Source organism: Stomoxys calcitrans, chromosome 1, assembly GCF_963082655.1.
Source record: "Stomoxys calcitrans chromosome 1, idStoCalc2.1, whole genome shotgun sequence".
Lineage (NCBI taxonomy): Eukaryota > Metazoa > Arthropoda > Insecta > Diptera > Muscidae > Stomoxys > Stomoxys calcitrans.
Window position 1 is genome coordinate 224,361,628 of NC_081552.1, and position 27,316 is coordinate 224,388,943.

General features: G+C 40.2%; 1 protein-coding gene across 1 annotated transcript in view; it reads right to left on the reverse strand.

The window, feature by feature from the left end:
- Positions 1 to 211: 211 nt before the first annotated feature.
- Positions 212 to 27,316, reverse strand: part of LOC106082947 (homeobox protein 5) — a 248,653-nt gene continuing 221,548 nt past the window's right edge. Inside the window, exons 3-4 of the mRNA XM_013245714.2 lie at positions 1,551 to 1,981; positions 212 to 1,484 (exon numbers count right to left, since the gene is read on the reverse strand). Of these exons, the coding sequence (XP_013101168.2) occupies positions 563 to 1,484; positions 1,551 to 1,981 (1,353 nt within the window). The 3' untranslated portion in view covers positions 212 to 562. The remainder of the gene's footprint in view (positions 1,485 to 1,550; positions 1,982 to 27,316) is intronic.

The following is a 27,316-nucleotide window of genomic DNA, read 5'->3' on the forward strand; positions in this document are numbered from 1 at the left end:
AAAATCCGCAATTACTTTTTGAGCAACCCAATATATAGTCGGCTCCGCCCGACTTTTGCCTTACTGGTGGGAGTCCTGCACATAGTAGGGCATATTAAAAAATACACACAGCGAAGACAACTGATGACCTGGCTTACTCCATCCATTCACATTTCCAAATCAAACTTCAGTAATGTAACATTTAATATAACTACATTTAATATTTTAAAGTTCTGAAAAAGTACAAGTTAAAACATATATAACTTAACATAAAAAAGTACAAACGATTTTGTTTTTTTTTTTCAAAAGTTACAAAAAAATTAATAGTCCTGTAAATGCTTTTGATCCTTTTTCTCAAAGAAACAAATATAGATTTTTACACATTCACACACAAACAGAAATGTGTTAAAAATTTGAATAAATATTTAGAATTACACAAACAAAGGCACAAAACTAAACAAAAATAATGAATGGGGGAGGGAGCAACATATAAATAAATACAAAAAAATACGGCTTTGCTGACTCTACAATGGAAGAGAGAGAGAGTTGCAAAACGTTTTTTTTTATTAATCGAAAGGTCATATTAGACCCATAGAACGGTATTGGCATCTTCGCTATTTGCCAAAGCTGAGAATCTTTGAAATTTCGTGCTGGCATTGTGGTAAGTCTTCGAGGGTGAATCCCAGCGATGCGTCATATCTTGTGAAGAATTTAAGGGTAAACCCACAACATTGGCTTTCAAGGTGGAATTACGACTTTCGGAGGATAGCAAATCCTTGTCACCATGGGCCTTCTGAGACCGCATGTCATTTGCCTCGGTTGTTTTTCGCCCCTTATTCCCATTGTTATGGGAGGAGAGCATGGTGGAGCTGAATGGTACGCCCACATCGGGAAATGAACTTATGGAGCTGAAACCACTTTCATCCTCTGTACTAGAACCGGCTATATGATGATGCGATGGTTTATGCTGGGTCAGAATATTTCCTTGAAATGGTGTGTTGGGCTCTTCATCGGTTTCCACTTTTGAAGAAGCCGAAGAAGCAACCGATGATGTGGAATGCACCGAACTGTCGGTAGAACTACGCAATGAGAGACGTGAATCTCGCATATTGGCAGAGCGCAAAAACAACATGTCAGCAGGGGCAAGAGTATTGGGTGAGGCAGCAATGGTGGGAGAGGCTGTTGAAGAATCCGATGTAGTGGAGGCACCACAATTGGCAGTTAGGGTAGTGGAATTATGCATGGGCACTCCCGGTAATGTGGCCACTGAACTGGTTGATATGGCTTTTGAAATGCGTCCCAAATGCCCCAAAATTGCACTGGGTGCTAACGAGTGACGCTGATGAGTTAGGCTGTGATGTGCTATGTCTGCCTGATGCTGTGATGTGTTCAATAAATTCTGTATGGTACGAAACAGACGAAAGGCTTCTTGATTAAGTTTTTCATCAGCATCATCGCCGCCCTTGTGGCCGCGCAAATCATTGGCCTTTTTGGGTAAACGTCTCCTACAGGAGGAAAAAGATTATAATTTTCGATTTGATCCACATTCTAGGTCTTAAATTAATACTCACCAGGTAAAATCTTTGAAAGCGCTATATGATTGCGAAGGGGCCAAGCCTGTCTCGAAATTATGATCATCCTTACTATGACGCCCCTTGCCATTCGTCAATTTGTTGCCTTCGGTTTGTTTAAGATCTATGAGATTCGTGCTACTGCGTACTCTCAAGTACGACGATGATGAAGCGGACGATGCTGCTGGTGAATCATCCACCAAGTTATGGCCTAGAGAAGTGCATTTATCCTGGCCTCCTCCGGAAGCATTCACTTGGTATAGACTTTTTGAACGTGATATTTGTTCATTGTTAATATGCTTCTGGGCTGCCATTTGTTGTTGTTGCTGCTGAAGCTGTTGTTGTTGAAGTTGCCTCTGTTTTTGGTAGCGTTCAAGAAATCGTGCAACTTCTTCCATAACAGCGCGATACATGTCACAACTGGTCTCCACCTGGAAAAATGAATGGGAAATGATAATTAAAACAGGAATTGAAAAACAGATTGTGAGAGAGAACAGGACATTAGGGGGAGTGAACCGCCCGTATTGCAAAGTATCACTAGAAGTATTTTCGATGTGGGTGCCCGATGCCTAGCGAAAATCTGAGTATCAATTAGGTGTAACCACCCAAATCCCTGCTGTGCGGCCATGTGCTCCCGAGGATGGTAAAGGTAGACAAGTCCTAATGGTTGCTGTTGTTGTTGTTGTAGCTACATTTCATATGGAGGTGGCGATCCTAGTCAAGCTCCTGTAGGTGAGCAAGCTCGTTCCGGTCTAAAGGACCGATTGCCTGGGGAACAGAGTGGCCATTGATTATTTAAAGGCGCTAATAACTCGACGTGTCATATCGAACATCATACTGAGTGCGTATTCGTGGAAGAGCCGGTGCCGCCCGTCCTCTCACTGAGAATCTCCGCTCGATACCGCCGATTGTCCGCGATTGCCATTGCAGCTACTCTGTATGGAGCATTCGGCTATCCGGAACCTTTGGACGCGCCCGGTAGCTCGCAACTAAGTTTTTCCTGACAGCAATGAACACCACACAAATTGGAGCTTAATGTTCTAGCCTGTGCGGTGCTATTCCGTGCCGTTAATTGTTGTTCTTGTTGTAGCAGTCTGTTGTACACTAAGGCGACAGCCTTTGCCTATGAAAGACTCCATCGGGCCAATACGGTACGTACAACCGGCTGCCATGGGATTGAGTCCTAACGGCGTCTCAAGCAGGCACCTGCCGTGTTGGCTTAGTCCTGCAGGGCTCTCAGCCCTGAGCCCTGGGTGTATATAATGCGTCTACCAACGCCCCAATACGTGACCGAAGCCAGAATGAGTACCAATTCGATTTCACGTTGTTTGGACTCGATCTCCTCTTTGGTTAGGAGCGGAGCACCATCTAAAACTCCTTCCAATCTTTGGGTCACGGCATCCGGTTGACTAAATGCAATACCACACCGAACAAAAATTGCCCTTCGTGCGATTTTAGGTCTAAACTACAGGCACCACGTTGCTACCAACTAGGGCCTCACCATAATAAGACTGGAGCCGAAGTTCCGGGGGCTCCTGACTCCCGTTGTACAAGATTAAGGACTCTGGTCCGAACAGGAATTATTTCCAGTTCAACTCCAAACAGTTCCAGATTGATCACTTAGTGCGTAGCAACTCGTCATTCAGAAACCATCAGAAATAAGATGGCATAACCCAAAATGAGTCAGCACAAGACTGACCCAAATCAGGAACAGGCTGCAAGGAGTTTACATGCTGCTTTTCCCTATTCGAAGGTTGTAAGACGCGATTCGAATAGAGAGGCGGCGTATGCGAGACTAACAATGGGTAAGCAGCAGGCTGTGCTCAGGGAGCCTGGCTCTATCTACATGGAGCGGCTCTGCGTCACATGGAGGGCAATAGATTTTCGGAATTCGAGCACACTGTTACTGAGGTTGTCGGAAATACTTCCAGCTCAATACTCTCGCAGTTTTGAGAGTTCCAAGTGATTTTGAGTGGTATTCGTGACGATATGCAAGAGAACTTCATCAGAATGGATGTTGGTTTAACTAGAATAAAGTCTGATCAACGACAAGTACGGCGATTACTCGGCTGTAACGACTCGGTTTTTTTATACTCACCACCATTGAATGGGGGTAAACTAATCTAGTTATTCCGTTTGAAAGTATATATATTGTTGATCGCCTCTACCAAGGCTGCGGATTCGAGTTTTTGAGGCCGGAGTCGGACTATTGAGCCGGAGTAGGACTTAGGTTCTGGTTGATCCGGCTTAATATTCCGACACCGACTTAGAATCCGACCCGGGGTCGGAGTCGAGTGCTAGACTCCGCAACCTTGGTCACATTCTCAGTCGATCTAGCCATATCCGTCCATCCGACTGTCGAAATCACGATATCGGTCGGACGCGTAAAACTAGCCGCTTGAAATTTTGCGCAGATACTAACAATTGATTTAGGTCGTTGGGGATTGCAAATGGGCCATGTCGGTTCAGTTTTGGATATAGCTCCCTTATAAACGGGTATCCTGATTAGACATCTTTAGCCCCTGAAAGCCGCAATTTTTTCCGATTTAGCTAAAATTTTGCACATAATGTAGTATTATATGGGTTGCCCAAAAAGTAATTGCGGATTTTTTAAAAGAAAGTAAATGCATTTTTAATAAGACTTAGAATGAACTTTAATCAAATATACTTTTTATACCCTCCACCATAAGATGGGGGGTATACTAATTTCGTCATTCTGTTTGTACCTACTCGAAATATTCGTCTGAGACCCCATAAAGTATATATATTCTTGATCGTCGAGACATTTTATGTCGATCTAGCCACGTCCGTCCGTCCGTCCGTCTGTCTGTCGAAAGCACGCTAACTTCCGAAGGAGTAAAGCTAGCCGCTTGAAATTTTGCACAAATACTTCTTATTAGTGTAGGTCGGTTGGTATTGTAAATGGGCCATATCGGTCCATGTTTTGATATAGCTGCCATATAAACCGATCTAGGGTCTTGACTTCTTGAGCCTCTAGAGGGCCCAATTCTTATCCGATTGGAATGGAATTTCGCACGACGTGTTTTGTTATTATATCCAATAACTGTGCCAAGTATGGTTCAAATCAGCCCATAACCTGATATAGCTGCCATATAAACCGATCTTGGGTCTTGACTTCTTGAGCCTCTAGAGGGCCCAATTCTTATCCGATTGGAATGGAATTTCGCACGACGTGTTTTGTTATTATATCCAACAACAATGCTAAGTATGGTTTAAATCGGTCAATAACCTGATATAGCTGCCATATAAACCGATCTTGGGTCTTGACTTCTTGAGCCTCTAGAGGGCACAATCCTTATCCGATTTGAATGAGTTTTTGCACGAAGTATTTCGTCATGATATCCAACAACTGTGCCAAGTATGGTTGAAATCGGTCCATAACCTGATATAGCTGTCATATAAACAGATCTGGGGATTTGACTTCTTGAGCTTCTAGAGGGCGCAATTCCTATCCGATTTGGCTGAAATTTTGCATGACGTATTTTATTTTTACTTTCAACAACTGTGTCAAATAAGGTTCAAATCGGTTCATAACCTGATATAGCTGCCATATAAACCGATCTGGGATCTTGACTTCTTGACCCCTAGAGGTCGCAATTATTATCCGATATGCCTGAAATTTTGTACGACGGATCCTCTCATGACTATCAACAAGCGTGTTTATTATGTTCTGAATCGGTCTATAGCCCGATACAGATCCTATATAAATCGTTCTCTCTATTTTACTTCGTGAGCCCCAATGGGCGCAATTCTTATACGAATTGGCTGAAATTTTACACAGGTCTTCAACATATAATTTAATTGTGGTCCGAACCGGACCATATCTTGTTTTACACTTTTTTTCTAAAGCAAGCTAAAAGTAACAGCTGATAACTGACAGAAGAAAGAATGCAATTACAGAGTCACAAGCTGTGAAAAAATTTGTCAACGCCGACTATATGAAAAATCCGCAATTACTTTTTGGGCAACCCAATAACTTCCAACAACTGTACTAAGTACGGTTCAAATCGGTCTATAACCTGATATAGCTCCCATATAAACCGATCTCCCCATTTGACTTCTTGAGCCCCTGGAAGCCATAATTTTTTTCCGATTTAGTTACAATTTTGTGCGCTCCAAATCGATCTATAATCTGATAAAGCCCCCATATAAACCGATCAGTCGATTTGAATTCGAGAGCCCCTGGAAGCCGCAATTTTTGTCCGATTTGGCTGTAATTTTGCATGCGTTGTTCTGTTACGACTTCCAACAACCCAGTACGGTTTAACTCAGTCTATAACCTTGTTCGGTTCCCAGAAGCTTTAATTTTCGCTGGTTTGACAGAAGTTTGGTATGTAGAATAAAATTATGCCCTTCAACTTACTTTATTTTGTATAAATTTTTAGCAGAATCTATGGTGGTGGGTTCCCAAGATTCGGCCCGGCCGAACTTAGCACGCTTTTTCTTGTTGGTTACTATAAGGGTGCAAACAATTTCGATTTATTCGGTGAACCCATATTCAATATATAGCATTTTTAAAATTTGAGGTATGGGGTAGTGTTCAGTCCCCAAGTAAAAGAGTGGTAAGTTCGGCCGGGCCGAATTTTATATACCCTCCACCGTGAATTGTTGTTCTTTGAATAACTTTTTCAAACATATATGAGCTAAGTTTTTGACCGATATGGACCGTACTTGTCATGATTGTTAGAAGTCGTATAAAAATACCATACACTCTAGAGGCTCAATAAGTCAAATCGCGAGATCGGTTTATATGGCGGCTGTATCAAAACATGCATCGATTTAGCCTTTTTACAATCCCAACCGACTTATATTAATAAGAAGTATTTGTGAGAAATTTTAAGCACCTAACTTTACTCCTTCGAAAAATAGCTTGTTTTCGACAGACAGACGAACGGACGGACAAGCCTAGATCGACCTGAAATATTATGACGATCAAGAATATATATGCTTTATGAGGTTTAGACGAATATATCGAGGTGTTACAACCGGAATGTCGAAATTAGTATACCCCCATCCTAAAAAAATGGAGTACCCGGGGGTCAAACTCTACATACTGTGAAAATTTCATGAAGATAGATTCAACCGTTTTTTAACCGCAAACAAACAAAGCGCAACACTTTTTCTTTTATATACTGGAGTGTATATCTTCACATGAACCGACTAAGCCTATTTACTAACCCAAATTAACTACACTAATGGTATTTGTGCAAACTTTTAAGTTCGTAGCTTTACTTCTTCTAAAGTAAGAGTGCTTTCAACAGACAAACGGATTAGCATGGCTGGGTCTGACAACAATATATTCTTGGTGGCTTTAATGGGTAATATCGGGAGAACGGTCTATATGAAGATCATATCGAAAGTTGGCACTAATGTAGACGAGGCTAATACAGCCCATCATTCTAAACTTCAACGAAATCAGAAGAAAAACAAGTAAAAATGCATTAAGTTCGGCCGGGCCGAACTTTGGATCACCCAAGGTGGTGGGTATCCGGTGAAAATTGGATAAATTAAGCACCCAAATTCGGCATTGAGTGGTCTAATATATATATCACTATTAAATTTTGTAGACCAAAATATTGGTTTATTGGGCAGATATATCCAATTATAAACCGATTTGAACCATATTAAGGTCGGATATCGCGAGGCTCAGAAAAACTCACTGTTTCAAATTTCAACGAAATCGGGTAATAAATAAAGCTTTTATGGGCTTCAGTCCCCTTATCGGCAGATCAATCTATATGGTGGCTATATCTAAATAGGGTCCGATCTGAACCATATTAGGGTCAGTTGTCGGGAAGCCTTAAACTACTCACTGTTTCCAATCGGCAAAATCGGATGAAAAATAAAGTTTTAATGGGCATTAGACCCTTTATCGCAACATCGGTCTATATAGCAACTATACTCAAATATGGTTCGATTTGGCCCGTTTAAGAAATTAACCAGCGTGCATCAAAAATTTTCAGCGGTGGTTTTCCCCTCCTAATGCTGGCAACATTTGTGAGGTACTATGCCATGTAAAACTTCTTTCCAAAGAGCTGTCGCACTACGGCACGCCGTTCGGACTCGGCTATAAAAAGGAGGTCCCTTATCATTGAGATTAAACTTAAATCGGACTGCACTCATTGATATGTGAGAAGTTTGCCCCTGTTCCTTAGTAGAATGTTCATGGGCAAAATTTGCATTTGCATTGAAATATTGAATAGAACCACAGCCTTACAAGGCCATATCGGATGAAAGATATCTATGAGAGCTATATCTTAAATTGAGCCGATTTTAATGAAATTCACATGTACTACGACGTTACATAAAACATCACATGCTAACTTTCGTAAAGGTCGGATCAAAACTATGGCTTCTACAGCCTTTAAGGCCATATGGGCTGAAAGATGTATTGGGTTGCCCAGAAAGTAATAGCGGATTTTTCATATAGTCGGCGTTGACAAATTTTTTCACAGCTTGTGACTCTGTAATTGCATTCTTTCTTCTGTCAGTTATCAGCTGCTACTTTTAGCTTGCTTTAGAAAAAAAGTGTAAAAAAGTATATTTGATTAAAGTTCATTCTAAGTTTTATTAAAAATGCATTTACTTTCTTTTAAAAAATCCGCAATTACTTTTTGGGCAACCCAATATATAGGAGCTATATCTAAATCGATTTTAATGAAATTTTGCACACGTACTGGGACGTTAAATAAAACGCATCGTGCAAAAATTTTGTAAAGACCAGACCTAAATTGTGGCTTCTACAGCCTTAAAAGGTCATATCGGATGAAAGATATATATGGGAGCTATATCGAAATCTAGACCGTTTTTTAAAACTTTTGTACACAAACTGGGATGTCAAATAAAACTACTCATGCAAAATTTTGTAAAGATCGGGCCAAAGTTGTGGCTGCTATAGCCTTAAAACTCCATAACGAATAAAAGATATATATGATTGCTATATCTACATAAATCTGAACCAATTTTTATGAAATGTTGCGGTCGTATTGAGACTGTAAAGAAAACATTTTGTGCAAAATTTTGTAAACATCGGACCAAAATTGTGGCTGCTACAGCTATAAAATGCCATATCGGATGAAAGTTATATATGGGAGCTATATTTAAATCTGAACCGATTTTGACGAAATTTTGCACACAAATGAGAACGTTGAATAAAACACCCCATGTCAGATTTCGTAAAGATCATTCAAAGCCTTTAAACTCCATATCGGATAAAATATATATATGGGAGCTTTATCTAAATCTGAACCGATTTTTACCAAAATCAGTAGCGTTCGTCCTTGGTCCAAATAAAAAAAAAATTGTGCAAAATTTCATGATAATCGGACAATAAATGCGACCTGTAACTTGATCACAAGAATATATGGATAACCAGACGGACATAGCTAAATCGAATCAGGAAGTGATTCTAAGCCGATCGGTACACTTATCAATGGGTCTAGCTCTTCTCCTTCTAAGCGTTGCAAACAAATGCACAAAGTTATAATACTCTGTACCACAGTGGTGGTGTAGAGTATAAAAAGAGACTCCGTACATTTAACTATGGCCAACAATGTACCATCATATTTATACTTCCCATCCGTAAAATATATGTGTAGGCGCAAAAAGTCGGAATTTTCCCATAGTTGAGAGTCGAAAATGTTGGAGATAATTGCGACCAATGCCGACCATCTGACAAGCCCAGCTGCAGCGCGTCAGCATTAGCGAGGAGATATCAACGGCCGAAACTTCAATCTGATATTCTCACCCGGATTCGAATCCAGGCGTTCAATGTCATAGATGGGGGTGGCCTTCTGCAATCCAATATTAGCTTCATATTTTTATCTTGACATTTTAAAGAATTTAACATTAACTCTCTGTTCCACAAAGAAAGTGGATAATGCTATTGAAGTGTTTTAAATATTTTGTAATATCTTCGTTGTGGAGATAGTTTGTGTGGTATCGCTGGTGATGGCATGGCCAATCCACTTAAAGATTTACTTAAGTAAAAACATATGTGTATGTCGACGCTTTGGAGAGAATTTCATAGCTAATTTTAAGACACTTGATGGAGTTGCTAAAAGCGTTACTGATAAGGCCGTCACTGCTATTTGGCGGAAAAACAATGCGGCAAAGAAAATTCCAACACCAACAACACACAAACCTCGTCTAGTAGAGCATTGTTTGTTAAATGGAATACTATAACGCGGGCTTTCACTTTTGTTTCAGCTGATTACGAAGCACCCATACCCACCGCAGCAGTACTCGATCGAGATAGTTTAGTAGTTGTCGCTGGAATGAATACTCTATCCATCCAAATTAGATTACTTAGCCGACTAGCTGAGTGACTGACTGATGGCAGGTGAGATGATGCAGCTGAAATACACTTTTATACAAACGAATAGAGCACCCATAGCAAATGGAGGATATGGAGTCATGACAGAAACAGCCCAAATGTTTTGGCATGAGAAAATGAAATTGTTGCAATTAGAAACTTAAACAAAAGTAATGACTCTTTTAGGAAACTCCATTTCATTATCTTGAATTAGGGAAATTAAGCTACACAATAGTTGGAGTCATCTCTCTTACAAAGCATTCGAAGTTGTAATGACTTTAAAAGCATTGTGGGGTAATGGTTTAAATGAAATGGATAGGAATAAGACTTATCAAAGAATAAAAAAAGGAAACAAATTGGACTTGAACAAGTAAGAGCGTGCTAAGTTCGGCCGGGCCGAATCTTATACACCATCCACCATGGTCGCATCTGTCGAGTTCATTGCGCAGTATCTGTTTTTAGGGAAACAAAGTATAATGAATAAGGACGGAGGAGTTATAGTCCGATTCGGGGCTCAAGAAGCGAAATCGAGAGATCGGTTTATATGGGAGCTGTATCAAGCTATAGGTCGATTCTGACCATATTGCACACGTATGTTGAAGGCCATGGGAGGAGCCGTTGTACAAAATGGATTTATGTGGCAGCTATATCAGGTTATGGGCCGATTTGGACCATGCTTCGCACACTTGTTGGAAGTGATATCAAAATACTATGTGCGAAATTTCAGTCAAATCGGACAAGAAATGCGCCCTCTAGAGGCTCAAGAAGTCAAGACCCAAGATCGGTTTGAATGGCAGCTATATCAAAACATGGACCGATTTGGCCCATTTACAATCCCAACCGATCTACACTAATAAGAAGTATTTGTGCAAAATTTCAAGCGCCTTGCTTACTTCTTCGAAGGATAGCGTCCTTTCCAAAGACAGACGGACGGACGGACAGACGGACGGACGGACAGACGGACGGACATGGCTAGATCGACTTAAAATGAAATGACGATCAAGAATATATATACTTTATGGGGTCTTAGACGCATATTTCGAGGTGTTACAAACAGAATGACGAAATTAGTATACCCCCATCCTACAGTGGAGGGTATAAAAATGTTATGAAAATACCAGTAAGTAAAGGCAAAAGTCGGGCGGAGCCGACTATATAATACCCTACACCACCGCGTATACGTAATACTTTTGTAATACTTTTTTTTCCAAATTTAGTCAGACTTTAATTTTGCATACCTATTGAAATCTCGCATAGAACCTTATAAGATTTTCTTGCGATGGTACGAATATTGTGGCTTTTACAGCCTTAAAAGTCGAAACGCATAAAAGAAATATGTGGGAGTTTTATCGAAATTGATTTTGATGAAATTTTGCACACGTATTGGAATGTCAATTAAACCTTTTCATGAAATTTTGTAGAGATCGGACCAAAATTGTGGCTTCTACAGCCTTAAAAGGCTATATCGGATGAAAAATATATATGGGAGCTATATCTAAATCTGGACCAATTATCATGGAACTTTGCAAACATATGAGGACATTGAATAAAACGGCCCATGCCAAATTTTGTAAAGATCGGACCAAAATTGTGGCTTCTACAGTCTTAAAAGGCCATATCGGATAAAAAATATATATGGGAGCTATATCTAAATCTGGACCGATTTTTATGGAACTTTGGCCACATATGAGAACGTTGAATAAAACGGTCCATGCCAAATTTTGTAAAGATGGGACAAAAATTGTGGCTACTACAGCTTTAAAAGGCCATATCGGATGAAAAATATATATGGGAGCTATATATAAATCTGATTCGATTATGATGAAATTTTGCACACATATTGGGACGTCACAGGAAGCACTTCGTGCACTTTCGTGCCAAAATCGGAACAAAATTGTGCCTTCTTCCGCCGTAATAGGTCAAATCGGACGAAAGTTATATATGGGAGCTATATCTAAATCTGAACCGATTTAGATGAAATTTTGCACACATATTGGGACGTCACACGAAACATTTCATGCCAAATTTGGTAGAGATGGCACCAAAATTGCGGCTCCTACAGCTTTAAAAGGGCATATCGGATGAAAGATATATATGGGAGCTATATCTAAATCTGAACCGATTTTTTTCAAAATCAATAACGTTTGTTCTTGGACCAAAAAAGACACTTATGGAAAATTTTGTAAAAATCGGACAACAAATGCGACCTGTACCTTGATTACAAGAATACATGGACAGACAGACAGACAGACAGACAGACAGACGGACAGACAGACAGACGGGCATACCACAGTGGTGGTGCAGGGTATAATAAACAAAAGTAAAATATGGTGTTCAGAGAAAATTTTGTTCTTAGAGAAAATTTCATTAATATTTTCTATATAAAGAAAATTTCACTAAAATTAAGTTTTTATATAAAATTTCATTAAAATTTTGTCTTTTAAGGAAATTTTATCTTTATCTGTCTGGGCGGTGGTTACTTAACCACTGCGTTTCCCTGGATTGATGAGAACACACCACACCTGCATGTATAGCCAACAAGGTTTATTTTTCCCATCGCCAAACGACGGCGTGGCGCAGTGTGACACCTTTTCGGGGAGTAGTTGTTACATGGCATAGTACCTCACAACTGTCGCAAACATTTGAAGGAGATAACGACCGCTGAAATTTTGTTTCTCATGTTCTCGCCAGGATTCGCACCCAGACGTTTGGAGTCATAGACGGACGTGCTTACCTCTGCACTACGGTGGCCTCGGGCTGCAAACATTCGGCTTGATATTCCGGAAATATCACCCTACTTCCTGTTGCATTCTAAGCGACTTTGACTTTTTATCGCGATCCAACGCTGAAGAAATATGTTTGCATTGTACTAAAAATCAGGTTTGTGTAGTTGAGACAGGCCCTGCTAATAAATGTGGCATGTATGGGTTTGGCTAGGTTAGAGTGACAGTCTATTTTTTCAAAGCAGACTCACTAAGATTGCACATTGCCATACTCTTTCCAACATTTCGGCCGGTATCTCACGAATAAATGCTTTAATGTTGTCTTCCTATGCGTCAATTGAAGTGGGCTTGTCGGTATAGAAATGAGCTTTAACATAGCCCCACACAAAATAGTCTAAAGATGTTAAATCGCAAGATCTAGGCGGTCAATTGACCGGTCTCGAACGTGAAATAAAAAGTTCACAGAACTCGCCTCTCAATGTGTCCATTGTTACGCGTGCTGTGTGCCAAGTGGCACCGTGTTGTTGGAACCACATATCATGCAAGTCAAGCTCTTGCATTTTGGGCAAAAAAAAGTTGGATATAATCTCACGGTAGCGCTCACCATTCACAGTTACATTACCGTTTGCATCATCTTTGAAGAAGTACGGTCCAATGATGCCACCAGCCCATAAACCGCACCAAACTGTGACTTTTTCTGGATGCATTGGTATCTCTTGCAATGCTTCTGGCTGATCTTCACTCCGAAATTGACAATTCTGCTTATTTACGCACCTATTGAGCCAAAAATGAGCTTCGTCGTTAAAATTGAAGGAGCGCGTGATGAACTTTTTAAACAGAGCACTCATTTTGATAATAAAATTCAATAATTTGCAAGCGTTTTTCGTTTGTAAGACGATTCGTCTTTAAATTATGGACCAAACTGAAGATGTTTGACACAAAACACGGCACGGGATAGCTATGAGCACCACACAGGCTGGAACATTGAGGTCCGAACTGTGTGGTGTTCATTGCTGTTACGAGGCACTTAGATGCGAGCTACCGGGCGCCTACAGTGGAATGCTTCATACGGAGTATCTGCAACGGCAGTCGCGGACACTCAGCGATATCGAGCGGAGAGTTTCCGTGAGAGGTCGCGCGGCACCAGCTCCTGAACAAATACTGAGTGTCTAAGATGCTCGATATGACAAGGCGGGTTATTGGCGCCTTAAAATAACCAATGGCTACCATGTTCTGCGGCGATTGGTCCTTTGGACCGGAACGAGTTTGCTCATCTACAGGAGCATGATAAGGATTACCACCTCCACATGCAAATGTGGTTACAACAAGAACAACGAAACGTCCGTGAGCTATTTAAACTAGTGTTGCCAAAAAGATAGTAGCTAAAAAATCACCCTTTATATGAATGTTCAAAGACAGATTGAGAACAGTTGTAAGGTATTCCGTTGGGGCTTAATGCCTTGGATGACTTGGCACCACGGACAACAGTCATAACTTCGCCCACGTTAAATTGTGATGGCTGTCCATCGGCTCGGAGGCAATGGATACGACGAATGGCTCTCCTTCTAGCCCTGCTACTCTCAGGATGCACAATAAATTGACGGTTGAACAACCTGGCGCTTCTCTTCAGATCATTCACAGTTACGTCGCCACAAGTGAATGAGGTCCTGTTATCCCTTATACCGAGGTTCGAGAGTGACTTGCCTACACCGGTACCTATGTTACATTGCTCCATGCTGATAAGGAGTATGTATCAGCTTATCCGCTCAATCTGGCTAGAAGAACGCATACCCGATGATTGGAACCTTAGCATACTATGTCCCGTATACAAGAAAGGAGACAAGACGGAATGTGTCAACTACAGAGGAATAAGTCTCCTACCCATCGCATACAAGATACTCTCGAGCGTACTGTGTGAAAGATTAAAACCTAAAGTGAGGGCCCTATTAATGCGGCTTTGGATCTCGTAAACCCACTTTGGCCCAGATATTCACAATGCGCCAAATTCTGCTGGAGATACGAGATGCAGATGCGAATAGATATGTCACACTAATCACAAGAGAAACATGAGTGCTCGACTATGCCGACGACATCGACATCATAGGTTGGTCACCGTAAGTACTAACTGCAGCCTTTGAAAGAATCGAAATGGGTCTGGCAGTAAATGGAGATAAGACGAAATGGATGGGTTTCAACTCCCCAAAAAGCCTTGTTCAACCTATCAGATAAAGAAAATGGAGAATGTTGGGAACCACAACTTTGAGATAGACATCAACTTTATCTACCTCGGCACCGCCGTAACCGAAACGAATGTCACCAGTTTTGAGATAAAGCGAAGAATAATACTGGCAAACAGTTGCTACTTTGGATTAAGTAGGCAGTTTAGAAACAAGGCCACCTCTCGGCAGACGAAGACAACACTATACAAGACACTAATACTACCCGTGCTGTTATATGGTTCTGAAGCATGGGTACTTGTGAAAGCAGATGAGGCAGTGCTTGGAGTATTTGAGAGAAAGATTCTTCGTAAAATATATGGACCAGTTCGCGTTAATGGAGAATATAGGCATCGTATGAACAACGAGCTGTGTGAGCTGTATGACGACGATAGCATATTTACATGTACAAAATACAACGGCTGCGTTGGCTGGGTCATGTTGTCAGAATGGATGAAGGAGCTCCAGCAAAGAAATCTTTTGAAGGCAAACACGGTGGTATACGCAAACCGCGAAGACCAAAAGACCGATGGAAAGATCAAGTGGTGGGATCGATAACAAATGTTCTTTCATAGCCAATTAAAGTAAGTAAGTAAATTGAAGAGATTATTGAAAGCAGACTGTAGGTTACCAATACCGACATTAAGGTTACAATGTTTGAGTTTCTCTACCTGCAAATTCCGCTTATGTTAGTTGGCCACCCGTTTAATTTTTAGATTCAGTTGCTATTGACCTCTCCCGGCAATCGACTGGTTGTAGTCTCTTTATACTGAGATGTAACTCCGAAATCCCTAATCGTTTTTCCATTCTATATCCTCTAAGTTGGTTGAAGTCTGGCATGGTATCCGCATTAAGTGTGGAGCCTGTTTGTCGCGAAAGCTGGTCATTGACATAGGAAATGTTCCAACGCCTTATCATCTTCCCCACGTTCCTTTCCTACACACACTGTCACTTGCCGCACTTATTCTGCATGAGTGCGCATGTTGTCCCCAATGATTTCAAAAGCCATTCAAAAAAAAAAAAAATAAACAAAAATTCCATGAAATATTTTTCTTATATTTAATGTTGTCAAACATTTTTTTCAAATAATTAATTTTAAGATAAGTGTTTAAACATTATCTGATTTCAAATACATATTTTCCTATGAAGGCGGCCATAATAAAATAAATTAATGTCCATAAAGCCTTCCACCTTCAAATAGTCCACAAATGTGGCCATTTGGAATGTAACAACAATGGCCAGTGGCATATTAATCTGGCTAGCTGCGCATTAACTAAATTACTACAAAAATCAAAACATTGCCAAATAAAAAAAAAAATACAACAGATAGCTAAAAAAAATAGCTACAGCTCCGGTTTTAACTACCGCAAAAGATATGGACGAACGAGTGGCGAAATAAGTACAAGTACAGCCATTTGTTGGCCACAATCTTTTGGCTTGATGAAGGAACACACCCCCACCACCAGTTCGGTTGGTTTCATATTCTGTTGGTGTTGCTTGTTGTTGTTGGAGTAGTTGGTTACTGTGACAATGGCAATTATTTAAACATTACATTTATTTTCATGCATTTGAGACTATTTCACATTGCCAAGAGATTGTTAATCTGGCTATAACCATAAGCACTCACTAAGTTGTGCATATGCCGTATGCTACCCCTCACTTCCCTGCTTCGCACCACCAGCTTGGGGATATCAAGCAAAAACCCAAAGCCGGTAGTCAACTGACAAACATTGTGATAGTGATGGGGTGCTTCGTCAAGCGCCACTGATAGAGTTGCCGACATTTGGAGATTCCAATTAATTTTCAAGGAATAGACAACACTATACCGTTTCCAATAGCCTCATCTATCGCATGTTCTTCGAAATCTCAGGGAGAATTCAATTGTACCGAAGTGTCCAACGAGATGGATATAGAGCTACCTGCATTAAAGCATTTATTATAAGGAAGGAATGACCTGACGGAGATGCCAGACGGATTTTTTCTAGTAGGATTTAAGTTTGATTGTTGGTGCCGCAGAGTGGCACCTATTGGTAGAGAAGTTTTACACTGCTAAAAACCTCACAACTATCGTCCTCATAAGTGAGGTGATAACCCAGTTGCAAATTTCCCCATGTACATTAGATTAAGAAATGGAGCAAACTTCTCCCATATCAATGAGTTCTGTCCTATTCAAGTTTTAAGCTCAATGATAAGGGACCTTTCTATAGCGGAGTCTGAATGGTTTGCCGCAGTGCGAGACCTCTTTGGTGAGAAGTTGGCTGCTAACCATTTTCATACCCACCACCATAGGATGGGGGTATACTAATGTAGTCATTCTGTTTGTAACACCACGCAATATTCCTCCAAGACCCCATAAAGTATATATGTTATAGAACGTCTCGATGTTTTGAGTCGATCTAGCCATGTCCGTGCGTCCGTCCGTCTGTCGAAATCAGCTAGCCGCTTGAAATTTTGCACAGTTACTTAATATTGATGTTGGAGGCCACCGTAGCGCAGAGGTTAGCATGTCCGCCTATGACGCTGAATGCCTGGGTTTGAATCCTGGCGAGATCATCAGAAAAATTTTCAGTGGTTTCCCCTTCTAATGCTGGCAACGTTTGTGAGGTACTATGCCAAGTAAAAGTTTTCTCCAAAGAGGTGTCGCACTGCGACACACCGTTCCGACTCGGCTATAAAAAAGGAGGCCCCTTATCATTGAGCTCAAACTTCAATCGGACTGCGCTCATTGATATGTGAGAAGTTTGCCCCTGTTCCTTAGTGGAATGTTCATGGGCAAAATTTGCAATTTACTTAATATTGATGTAGGTCGTTGGGGATTGTTAAAGGGCCCTATCGGTTCACATTTAGATACAACTCCGATCTCTCGATTTGACTTCTAAAGCCCTTACAAGCCGTAATTTTTGTCCGATTTGGCTGAAATTGGGCATGTAGTGTTCTGTTATGACTTCCAACATCTGTGCTGAGTACGGTTTATAACCTGATGTAGCTCCCATATAAACCGATCTCCCGATTTGACTTCTTGATCCCTTACAAGCAGCAATTTTTATCCAATTTGGCTGAAACTTTGCATGTAGTGTTCTGTTGTGACTTTCAACACCTGTGCCAAATACTGTCCAAATCAGTCTATAACCTGATATTGCTCCCATGTAAACCGGTCTCTCGATCATCTTGGTTCGGTTCCTAGAAGCTTTAATTTTTGTTGGTTTGACAGAAGTTTAGTATGTCCTTCAACTGAATTTATTTTGTATAAATTTTTGCGGAATCCATGGTGGTGATCTCCCAAGATTCGGCCAGGTCGAACATAGCATGCTTTTACTAGTTTCAAAAGGCGCAGTACCAACGAAATGTCGCCAGCTTTAGGATAGGATAACCACCGAAAATATTTTTCAGCGGTGGTTTTATCCCTCCTAATGCTGGCGAAATTTGTAAGCGTCTGGCACGGTGCACTTTTATTAAAGCTTGTCGCTTTTGGAGTCGGTAATACCTTCATCCGATTCATATCGAGCTTTCTCAGAGATCGCACTATACGAGTTGTTGTAGATGGATTCTCATCCGATAAGTATACATTGAGCGCAGGTGTGCCACAAGGCTTTGTCCTTTCCTCTTCCCTTTTTATACCCACCGTCGTAGGATAGGGGGTATATTTATTTAGTCATTTCGTTGGCAACACATCAAAATATATATTTCCGGCCCCATAAAGTATATATATTCTTGATCAGCGTAAAAATCTAAGACGCTCTGGCTAGATTAGCCATGTACGTCCGTCTGCCTTTTGAAATCACGCCACAGTCTTTAAAAATAGAGATATTGCGCTGAAATTTTGCACTGATTCTTTTTTTGTGTATAAGCAGGTTAAGTTCGAAGATGGGGTATATCAGACTATATCTTGATGTATCCACCCTATAGACTGATCCGCCGATTTAGGGTCTTAGGCCCATAAAAGTCAAATTTATTATCCGATTTTGCCGAATCTTGGGACAGTGAGTTGTGTTAGGCCCTTGAAAATCGTTCATCAATTTGGCCCAGATTGGTCTAGATTTAGATATAGCTGCCATATAGACCGATCTCGAGATTTAAGGTCTTGCGCCCACAAAAGGCGCATTTATTGTCCGATGTCGCCGAAATATGGGACAGTGAGTTGTGTTAAGCCCTTCGACATTCTTCTTTAGTTTGGCTCAGATCGGTCCCGATTTGGATGTAGCTGTCATATAGACCGATCTCTCGACTTAAGGATTTGGGCCCATAAAAGTCGCATTTTTTGTCCGATTTCGCCCAAATTTGAGACAGTGAGTTATGTTAGGCTCTTCGACATTTTTCTGCAAAATGGCACAGATCGGTTCAGATTTGGATATAGCTGCCATATAGACCGATATCTCGATTTAAAGTCTGGGCCCCATAACAGGCGCATTTATAATCCGATTTTATTGAAATTTGACACAGTGACTTATGTTAGGCTTTTCTTCGACATCCGTGTCGTATATGGTCCAGATCGGTTTATTTTTAGATATAGCTACTTAAAAGACCAATATTTAGTATTTGGTCCAAATTGCCGATGACAGTAGTCTGTGTGAAATTGTCGACAGTAGGCGCATTATGGATGAGGAGATGCACTTTCCGAGTGGGGTAGAATGAACAGAGTAGACATTAACGCATAGATGACGCAGTGCTGTTTCTTGTCTCACAAGCGACTCACTGACCTACTAAAATCGTCGATATATATTGACAGTATAGATATTTAGATATTAAGCAGTCAGATGCTTTTGATGTTCTGGGCATGAAGATACAATGTGATGTCCGTTGGTCAAAACACGTATTCGAAGTGTCGAAAGAAGCATTCAAGTGTTTGGGCTTTCTTAAGCGATGCGGGAAGTATTTCTCCTGTTCTGATCTTCTGTTCCGCCGATTGGACTCTGCTATCAAAAAGAGGTCCCTTATCATAGCACTTAAACTTGTAAGGGATAACACTCATTGATATTTGAGAAGTTTGTCACTGCTTCTTAATGGAATGTTCATGGGCAAATTTGTATGGGAAAATACTTTTGCCAGCGGCAATACTGGCCACCACCATCACCATAATAACCAATTGGCCAAATAACCCACTGTGACGTGCCGTCTAATGTTTAAGACACTTCCACTTCTCTGCTCAATGACTTTTCCCATCTTTAAATGTTTGTTAAATAATCCCCCCCATAATCATGCCGCAATTGTGTGTTGTATGGAGTGAGTGGTAATGGTGGTGGCGGTGGTGCTAGAGCTGCTGTATTGGATCCAATGTCGCTGTGGATCGATGGAAAGATGGCAAGACAGCTTGGCCTACCAGCTGCTTGGCTAGGCTGTGGGTATATTTGTCTGTCTACATGGAAAATGCCAAAAGTTTTGGGGTGGCGCGGCGTTTGCAAACATTTGATACCAGCGGCCAATTTAGCCATACCGTCAGTCAACTAGCCAGGCTGTAACCACTAAACTCCCCATACTTCCAAAACGGAACAATGTGGCTGAGTGGCGAAGTTAAAGCGTTACTTAAATTTGTCTTAAGATTACATAACCAACGGGTACTTGTATTTGGCAGTAACGATTTTTCTGGTTTAATCTATGATTCGATGGTGGCCAACATGGTCAACAGAAGGGTAGTTGGATGGTTGGCTGTTGGTGGGGGGGCCGGGAAACTCCAAACGTAATAAAATTGCTCTTAATCATTTGGTGTTATCTAGAAAATTTTGAACATAAGAGGAAGTTGCTCTATCGAATGAACATCATCTGTCATTGGATCAAACACCCAAGGTAATGTGGCAGAAGTTCAGCAACTAATTCTAGCAATCAGGCTGTTAAAGTTAGTTAATGAATATGATGCGAGGGTGGTGTATTGAAGTTGTAGAGTGAGTGGTGGCATGGTCTCTTAAAAACAAAATATTTTCTGAAGAAGTTGCATTAAAAAACGAATATTAGCTTTAATCAGTAGTTAAGCCCTTAAACGTCTGTCCGTCCATCCATCTAACTGTTGAAATCGCGCTACAGTCTTTAAAAATAGAGATATTGAACTGAAACTTGGTACAAATCCTTTTTTTTGTATATGGACAGATTAAGTTCGAATATGGGCTATATCGGATTATATTATATAAATATTATATTATATAAAAATATAGCCCTTATATAGACAGATCTCCCAATTGGAGTTATTTGGCCCATAAAAGCCACATTTATTAACAGATTTCGCTGAAATTTGATACAGTGAACTGTATTAGACTCTTCGATCTCCGTGCCTTATATGGTTCAGATCGATCATTGTTTGAATATAGCTGTCATATAAATTTGAGTGAGTTGACTCAAATTTTACAATTTTATGGCCTGACATAAAATTTGATTGTGAATTTTGAGTGAAATGATAACTGAAAGAGCGAAATATTTTCAAGAAAAACTAAACATAAATTCGGAATGCAAGTACTCAAGTGGTTAGCTAGAAAAATTAAAAAAACGACGTAAAATTTTCAGGCTCAAAGTGACAGGAGAAAAAGAATGCGCTGATTATGAATCAGGCGCTCTGTTTGTTGAAGAGTTACGCGAAAATATTGAAAGTGAAAATCTGTCAACTGAACAAATTTATAACGACGACAAAACATGCCTATTTTGGAAGTGTTTGCCTCGGAAGAATTATCCATCGATGGGTACAAAGTATTCAAGAAGAGAATAGTAGCTTTGCTTTGTGGTAATGCAGCTGGGACATACAGATGCAAAGTGATGGTAATTGGTACAAGTAAAAGCGTGTTACGTTCGGCCGGGCCGTATCTTATATACCCTCCACCATGGATCGCATTTGTCGGGTTCTTTTCCCGACATCTCTTCTTAGGCGAAAAAGGATCTGCTATTAGAGCGATATCAAGATATGGTCCGGTTTGGACCACAATTAAATTATATGTTGGAGACCTGTGTAAAATGTCAGCCAATTGAAATAAGAATTGCTCCCTTTGGGGGCTTAAGAAGTAAAATAGAGAGATCGATTTATATGGGAGCTGTATCAGGCTATAGACCGATTCAGACCATAATAAACACGTATGTTGATGGTCATGAGAGGACCCGGATAATCGGATAATAATTGCAATCTCTAGAGGCTCAATAAGTCAAGATCCCAGATCGGTCTATATGGCAGCTATATCAGGTTATGAACCGATTTGAACCTTATTTAACAAAGTAGTTGAAAGTAAGAATAAAATACGTCATGCCAAATCGGATAGGAATTGTGCCCTCTAGAAGCTAAAGTAGTCAAGTCCCCAGATCGGTTTATATGACAGCTATATCAGGTTATGAACCGATTTGAACCAAACTTAGCACAGTTCTTTGGTATCATAACAAAACAGGTCTTGCAAAAATTTATTCCAATCGGATAAGAATTGGGCCCTCCAGGGGCTCAAAAGGTCAAGACCCCAGATCGGTTTATATGACAGCTATATCAGGTTATAGACCAATTTGAACCATACTTGACACAGTTGTTGGATATCATAACAAAACACGTTGTGCAAAATTTCAGCCAAATCGGATAGGAATTGCGCACTCTATAGGCTCAAGAAGTCAAGACCCAAGATCGGTTTATATGGCAGCTATATCAGGTTATGGACCGATTTGAACCATACTTGGCACAGTTGTTGGATATCATAACAAAACACGTCGTGCAAAAATTCATTCCAATCGGATAAGAATTGCGCCCTCCAGAGACTCAAAAATCAAACTGAGAGATCGGTTTATATGGCAGCTATATCGGGTTATGGACCGATACCAAAACACCACGTGCAAAATTTCAGTCAAATCGGACCAGAATTGCGCACTCTAGAGACTCAAAAAGTCGAGATCCTAGATCGGTTTATATGGCAGCTATATCAAAACATGGAGCGATTTGGGCCATTTACAATACCAACCGACCTACACTAATAAAAAGTATTTATGCAAAAATTCAAGCGGCTAGCTTTACTCCTTCGAAAGTTAGCGTGCTTTCGACAGACAGACGGATGGACGGACGGACGGACGGACGGACGGACGGACGGACGGACAGACGGACGGACATGGCTAGATCGACATAAAATGTCGCTATGATCACGATTATATATACTTTATGGGGTCTCAGACGCATATTTCGAGGTGTTGCAAACAGAATGACGAAATTAGTTTACGCCCATCCTATGGTGGAGGGTATAAAAGGGTATAAAATGTGGCAATCCAAGAGTATACAAAAATGTTCCCAACCTTCCTGTAATTTATAAAACAAATAAGAGAGCCTGGGTAACATAAGAACTTCTCCTCGAGTGGTTCAATAACAATTTTGTGCCAGATGTAAAAGAAAATCTACAAAACATTGGCTTTGTTAGGAACTGCAAAGTGCTTTTGCTTCTATATAATTGTCCTGCACACCCAGATGTAAATGTTCTGAAATCTAAAAACGTTGCAGTAAAATTTCTTCCACCGAATTCCATTTGCTAAATTCAGCCTATGGATCAAGGGGTAATTCGAAGCTTCAAATGCAATTACCGAAAACTAATCGTCCAAAAACTTTTGGCTGCAGACATGATTTCGCCATGTATTTGAATATTAATACATCTTTGTGGACAGCTGCAATATCTTGGGACAAGTTAACACCACAAGTGTTATGCAATGTTTGGAACAATCTGCTGTCCCAAGATGACGAAAATGCGAACTTAGGGATCCCAAAGTCGACTTTCGACTACTCGATTAGTCGTCTTTTTGCATAAAAAAGTCGAAGTCGACTTTCAATGATTAAAAAGTCGAATAATCCATTTTGAAGTCGAATAGTCGAAAAGAAAGCTGCACAGAGATACATGTTAGGCTTTGCTAGTGTTGCTGCTAGGTAAGAACTGTATCCAATTTTACGATTCATTGCTCTTTGGCCTACTCTTGTTGCCATAAATAACTCGTGCCAAAGTTTGTGCATATCCAAGTCAAATTTTGGGATTACGTCATTATAATTGTAAGATTCATCTTAATAGATTTATATATATGGAAGCTAAATTTTGGCTCAAATGTATTTTTTATCCATTTTGTTCGAGGATGGGCTATATAGGACTATATCTTTTCATTGCCCCCACATAGGCTGGCCTCCAGATTTGAAATCTTCAGCACCCAAAAGGCGGATTTAATGTCCGATTTTTCTTAAGTTGGGAAAAATTTGTTATACTATACTAAGCGTCGTATGAACCACAAGCTGTATGACGACGATAGAACGGTTAAACCCATCAAAATACAACGTTTGCGTAGGCTAGGTCATGCAGTCAGAGTGGATACAGAAGCTCCAGCAAAGAACTCCTTTGAAGGCGACTATAAAAGCAAAGGAGTGGAGAGCGACATCTCGAATCTGGGTGTCAGAAATTGGAGGAGAAGAAGCACAGAAGATCGATGCGCTTGGGCGTTTATTCTAGGTTCGGCTAGAGGAACAAATTATCGGCAATGGCCATTTAAAGTAAAGTAAAGTAATAAACTCATCCCAGTCCATATTTTGATGTAGCTATCATATAGATCGATCTCCAGATTAAACATCTTAAGCCTATAAAATGCGTATATATCGAAAACTTTAGGTGTTGGTCTCATATTAATGTACCCCCAATTTTCGGTAGTTTTGCTCTGAAACCCACATTTTTGGTCCAATCGTCTTAAATTTTGAAAGCAATTTTTTTCGACCAGGCGAAAGTATAATCCATGAACGAATCGACCAATATTTTATAATAGCTCCTATATAAGAGTACATTTCACAAATATAGATTTTTGAAACGAATTTAGCGAAGTCTAAAGGTGGGGGCGGACCCTCCCCCTTACCCTAATTTTCAGAAACGCCAGATCTCGGAGATGGGTGGTGCGATTTAAGCGAAATTTTGTGTGCTCTCATATAGTACCCTAAAAATAAAAATTTGGTATCCAGTGGGGTTGCCCCACCCTAAAACCTACCAAACATATATTTAGACCAATCACGACAATATAGGACTCAAACGAAAGGTATTTAGGATAAGAAAACGTAACTAATATCCAATTGCCGGACCAAGTGCTAGGGGGACCACCTCAAGCCCCAAAACACCCCTAAATCGGACATATTTACAGACCATGGCAATATAGGACTCAAATGAAAGGTATTTGCGAGTAGAATACGAATCTGATATCCAAATGTGGGACCACGTTTCTGGGGGTCCACCCCTTTCCCAAAAAACCCCCCATACAGGACTTATTTAGGTATTCGAATGTAGAATATGAATCTGATATCCAAATATGGGACCTCCCAAAGGGGACAAATTTACGACCATAGCAATATGGGGCTCAAATGAAAGGTCTTTGGTGGGGTGGCCCCATAGCACGAATTTGATATCAATATTCGGGCTATGGGGCCACTCCACCCCCACAACACCACCCAAATAGTAAGTATTTTCTGAATATTGCAATATGAGGCTCAAATAAGAGGGCTTTTAAAGTGGAACACGAATCCGATATATATTTTCAAGGCCAACTCACTGAGTGGCCGCCCATCCCCCAAAACACCCCCCAAGCCGGTCATGCACGTGGGAGTAGACCACGTATCTTATATCAACATTAGGGCCAACTGTCTAGCGGACGTCCCACCACCATAACAACCACCAAATAGGACGTATTTGCTCACCAAGACAATTTGAGTCTTTAAGAGAGTGGAACTAAATATTCATAGTTTTTAGGGCCCATACCCCAAACCGGACATATTTGCTGACTTTTGCAATAAGGAGTTTAAATGAGATTAGAAAACGAATTTGATATCCAATTTTGAGGGCAATGGCAATATGGGGTTCAAGTAAATGATATATAGATATATGAGAATAGAGTACGTTTCCGGGCTTAGTGTTTAAGGGACCACCCCAATCGCCAAAACACCCCTAAATTGGGCATATTTACCGACTATGTCGCTGTGGAGCTTAAATGAAAGGTATTGGGGGGTAGAGCAAGAATTGATACCCATTTTCGCAAGTATTGATACCCAAAATACCCCACAAACAGCAAAACACCCCCAAAGGGGAAAAATTTTTCAACCATGCCAATAAGTGGCTCAAATGAAAGGTATTTGAGATTAGAAAACGAATTTGATAACCTATTTTGGGGCCATGTGTTTGGAGGACGCCTAATCCTGTTAACTCCTCTTAAGCCAATGGCAATATGGGTTTAAATAAATGGTATTTGAGAGAAGAGCACGATGCTGATATTTTTTCAGGGCCAAGTATCTGGGGGACTACCTCTCCCCCTAAAACACCACTTAATCAGACATCATGAGAATATCGGGATGAAATGAAGTATTTTAAGAATTGAGTACACCTTACATCCAAACTTAAATTCGTAGACCAATAAAGATCATATGGGATTCAGATAAAGGCACTTATATTGTTAAACAGTTAGTCAAGCGATATACTATTTTCGTAGCATGGTATTTCACTAAAAGCTCTTTAATTGTCGAAAACAAATATTCCAAGGAATCTTTTGTTTCATATAAAGTAAAAGAAGGCGCACCGGAGCGGGCCCGGGTCAGCTTGTTTGCAATAAAATGTGATATTCTACATGGGTTTTAACATTCGGAAAAACACTGGTTGAAAGTCGGCTAGGATATATAGACTATTTGAAGCTTTAATTCGGGTTGGTTTGATATAAAAATGCGGCAATTTTGTATTGAAAACTTTCCTTAATACCTCCTCTTTACGAAAATAAAAAGAAATGATCATATCTTGATGGCAAAAGTTTACAAAAACGTGCAAAAGTAGACTTTTTGATAAAGTTGAAAAGTCGACCGTTTGAAAAGAAAAGTCAAAAAGTCGACTCTTGCCAATTTGATAAAAGTCGAAAAGTCTAAAAGTCAACTATTCTTCCCATCATGGGATCCCTATGTGAACTATGCCGCAGTTGTATAACCAGACAGTGTAATACATTGTTCTATTGATGACCTCTCAAAGTGGATCGCGTGTGATGATGATGTCACATCCTGTGCTATTCTCTTTCATACCGGCATAATACGTATGGCAAATCAAAGCAAAGATTACGAGATTGATGGGGATTCCAAAGAAAGTAATTGCGGATTTTTCATTAAGTCGGCGTTGACAAATTTTTTCACAGCTTGTGACTCTGTAATTGCATTCTTTCTTCTATCAATTATCAGCTGTTACTTTTAGCTTTCTTTAGAAAAAAAGTGTAAAAAAAAGTATATTTGATTAAAGTTCATTCTAAGTTTTATTAAAAATGCATTTACTTTCTTTTAAAAAATCCGCAATTACTTTATGAGCAACCCCACATTGGCTCAAGCAATAGAGGGATGCAGTGTTCTTTTGGAATTTCTTGAAAACAATAGAATTTCAGAGCCAAATGTAATGCAGGTACATCGCATACAAACATATCTACTCAACCAAAAAATACACGCTCAAAAACAAACAATACTTCATAATACAAATGCAAATTTGCCCATGAACATTCCATTAAGGAACAGGGACAAACTTCTCA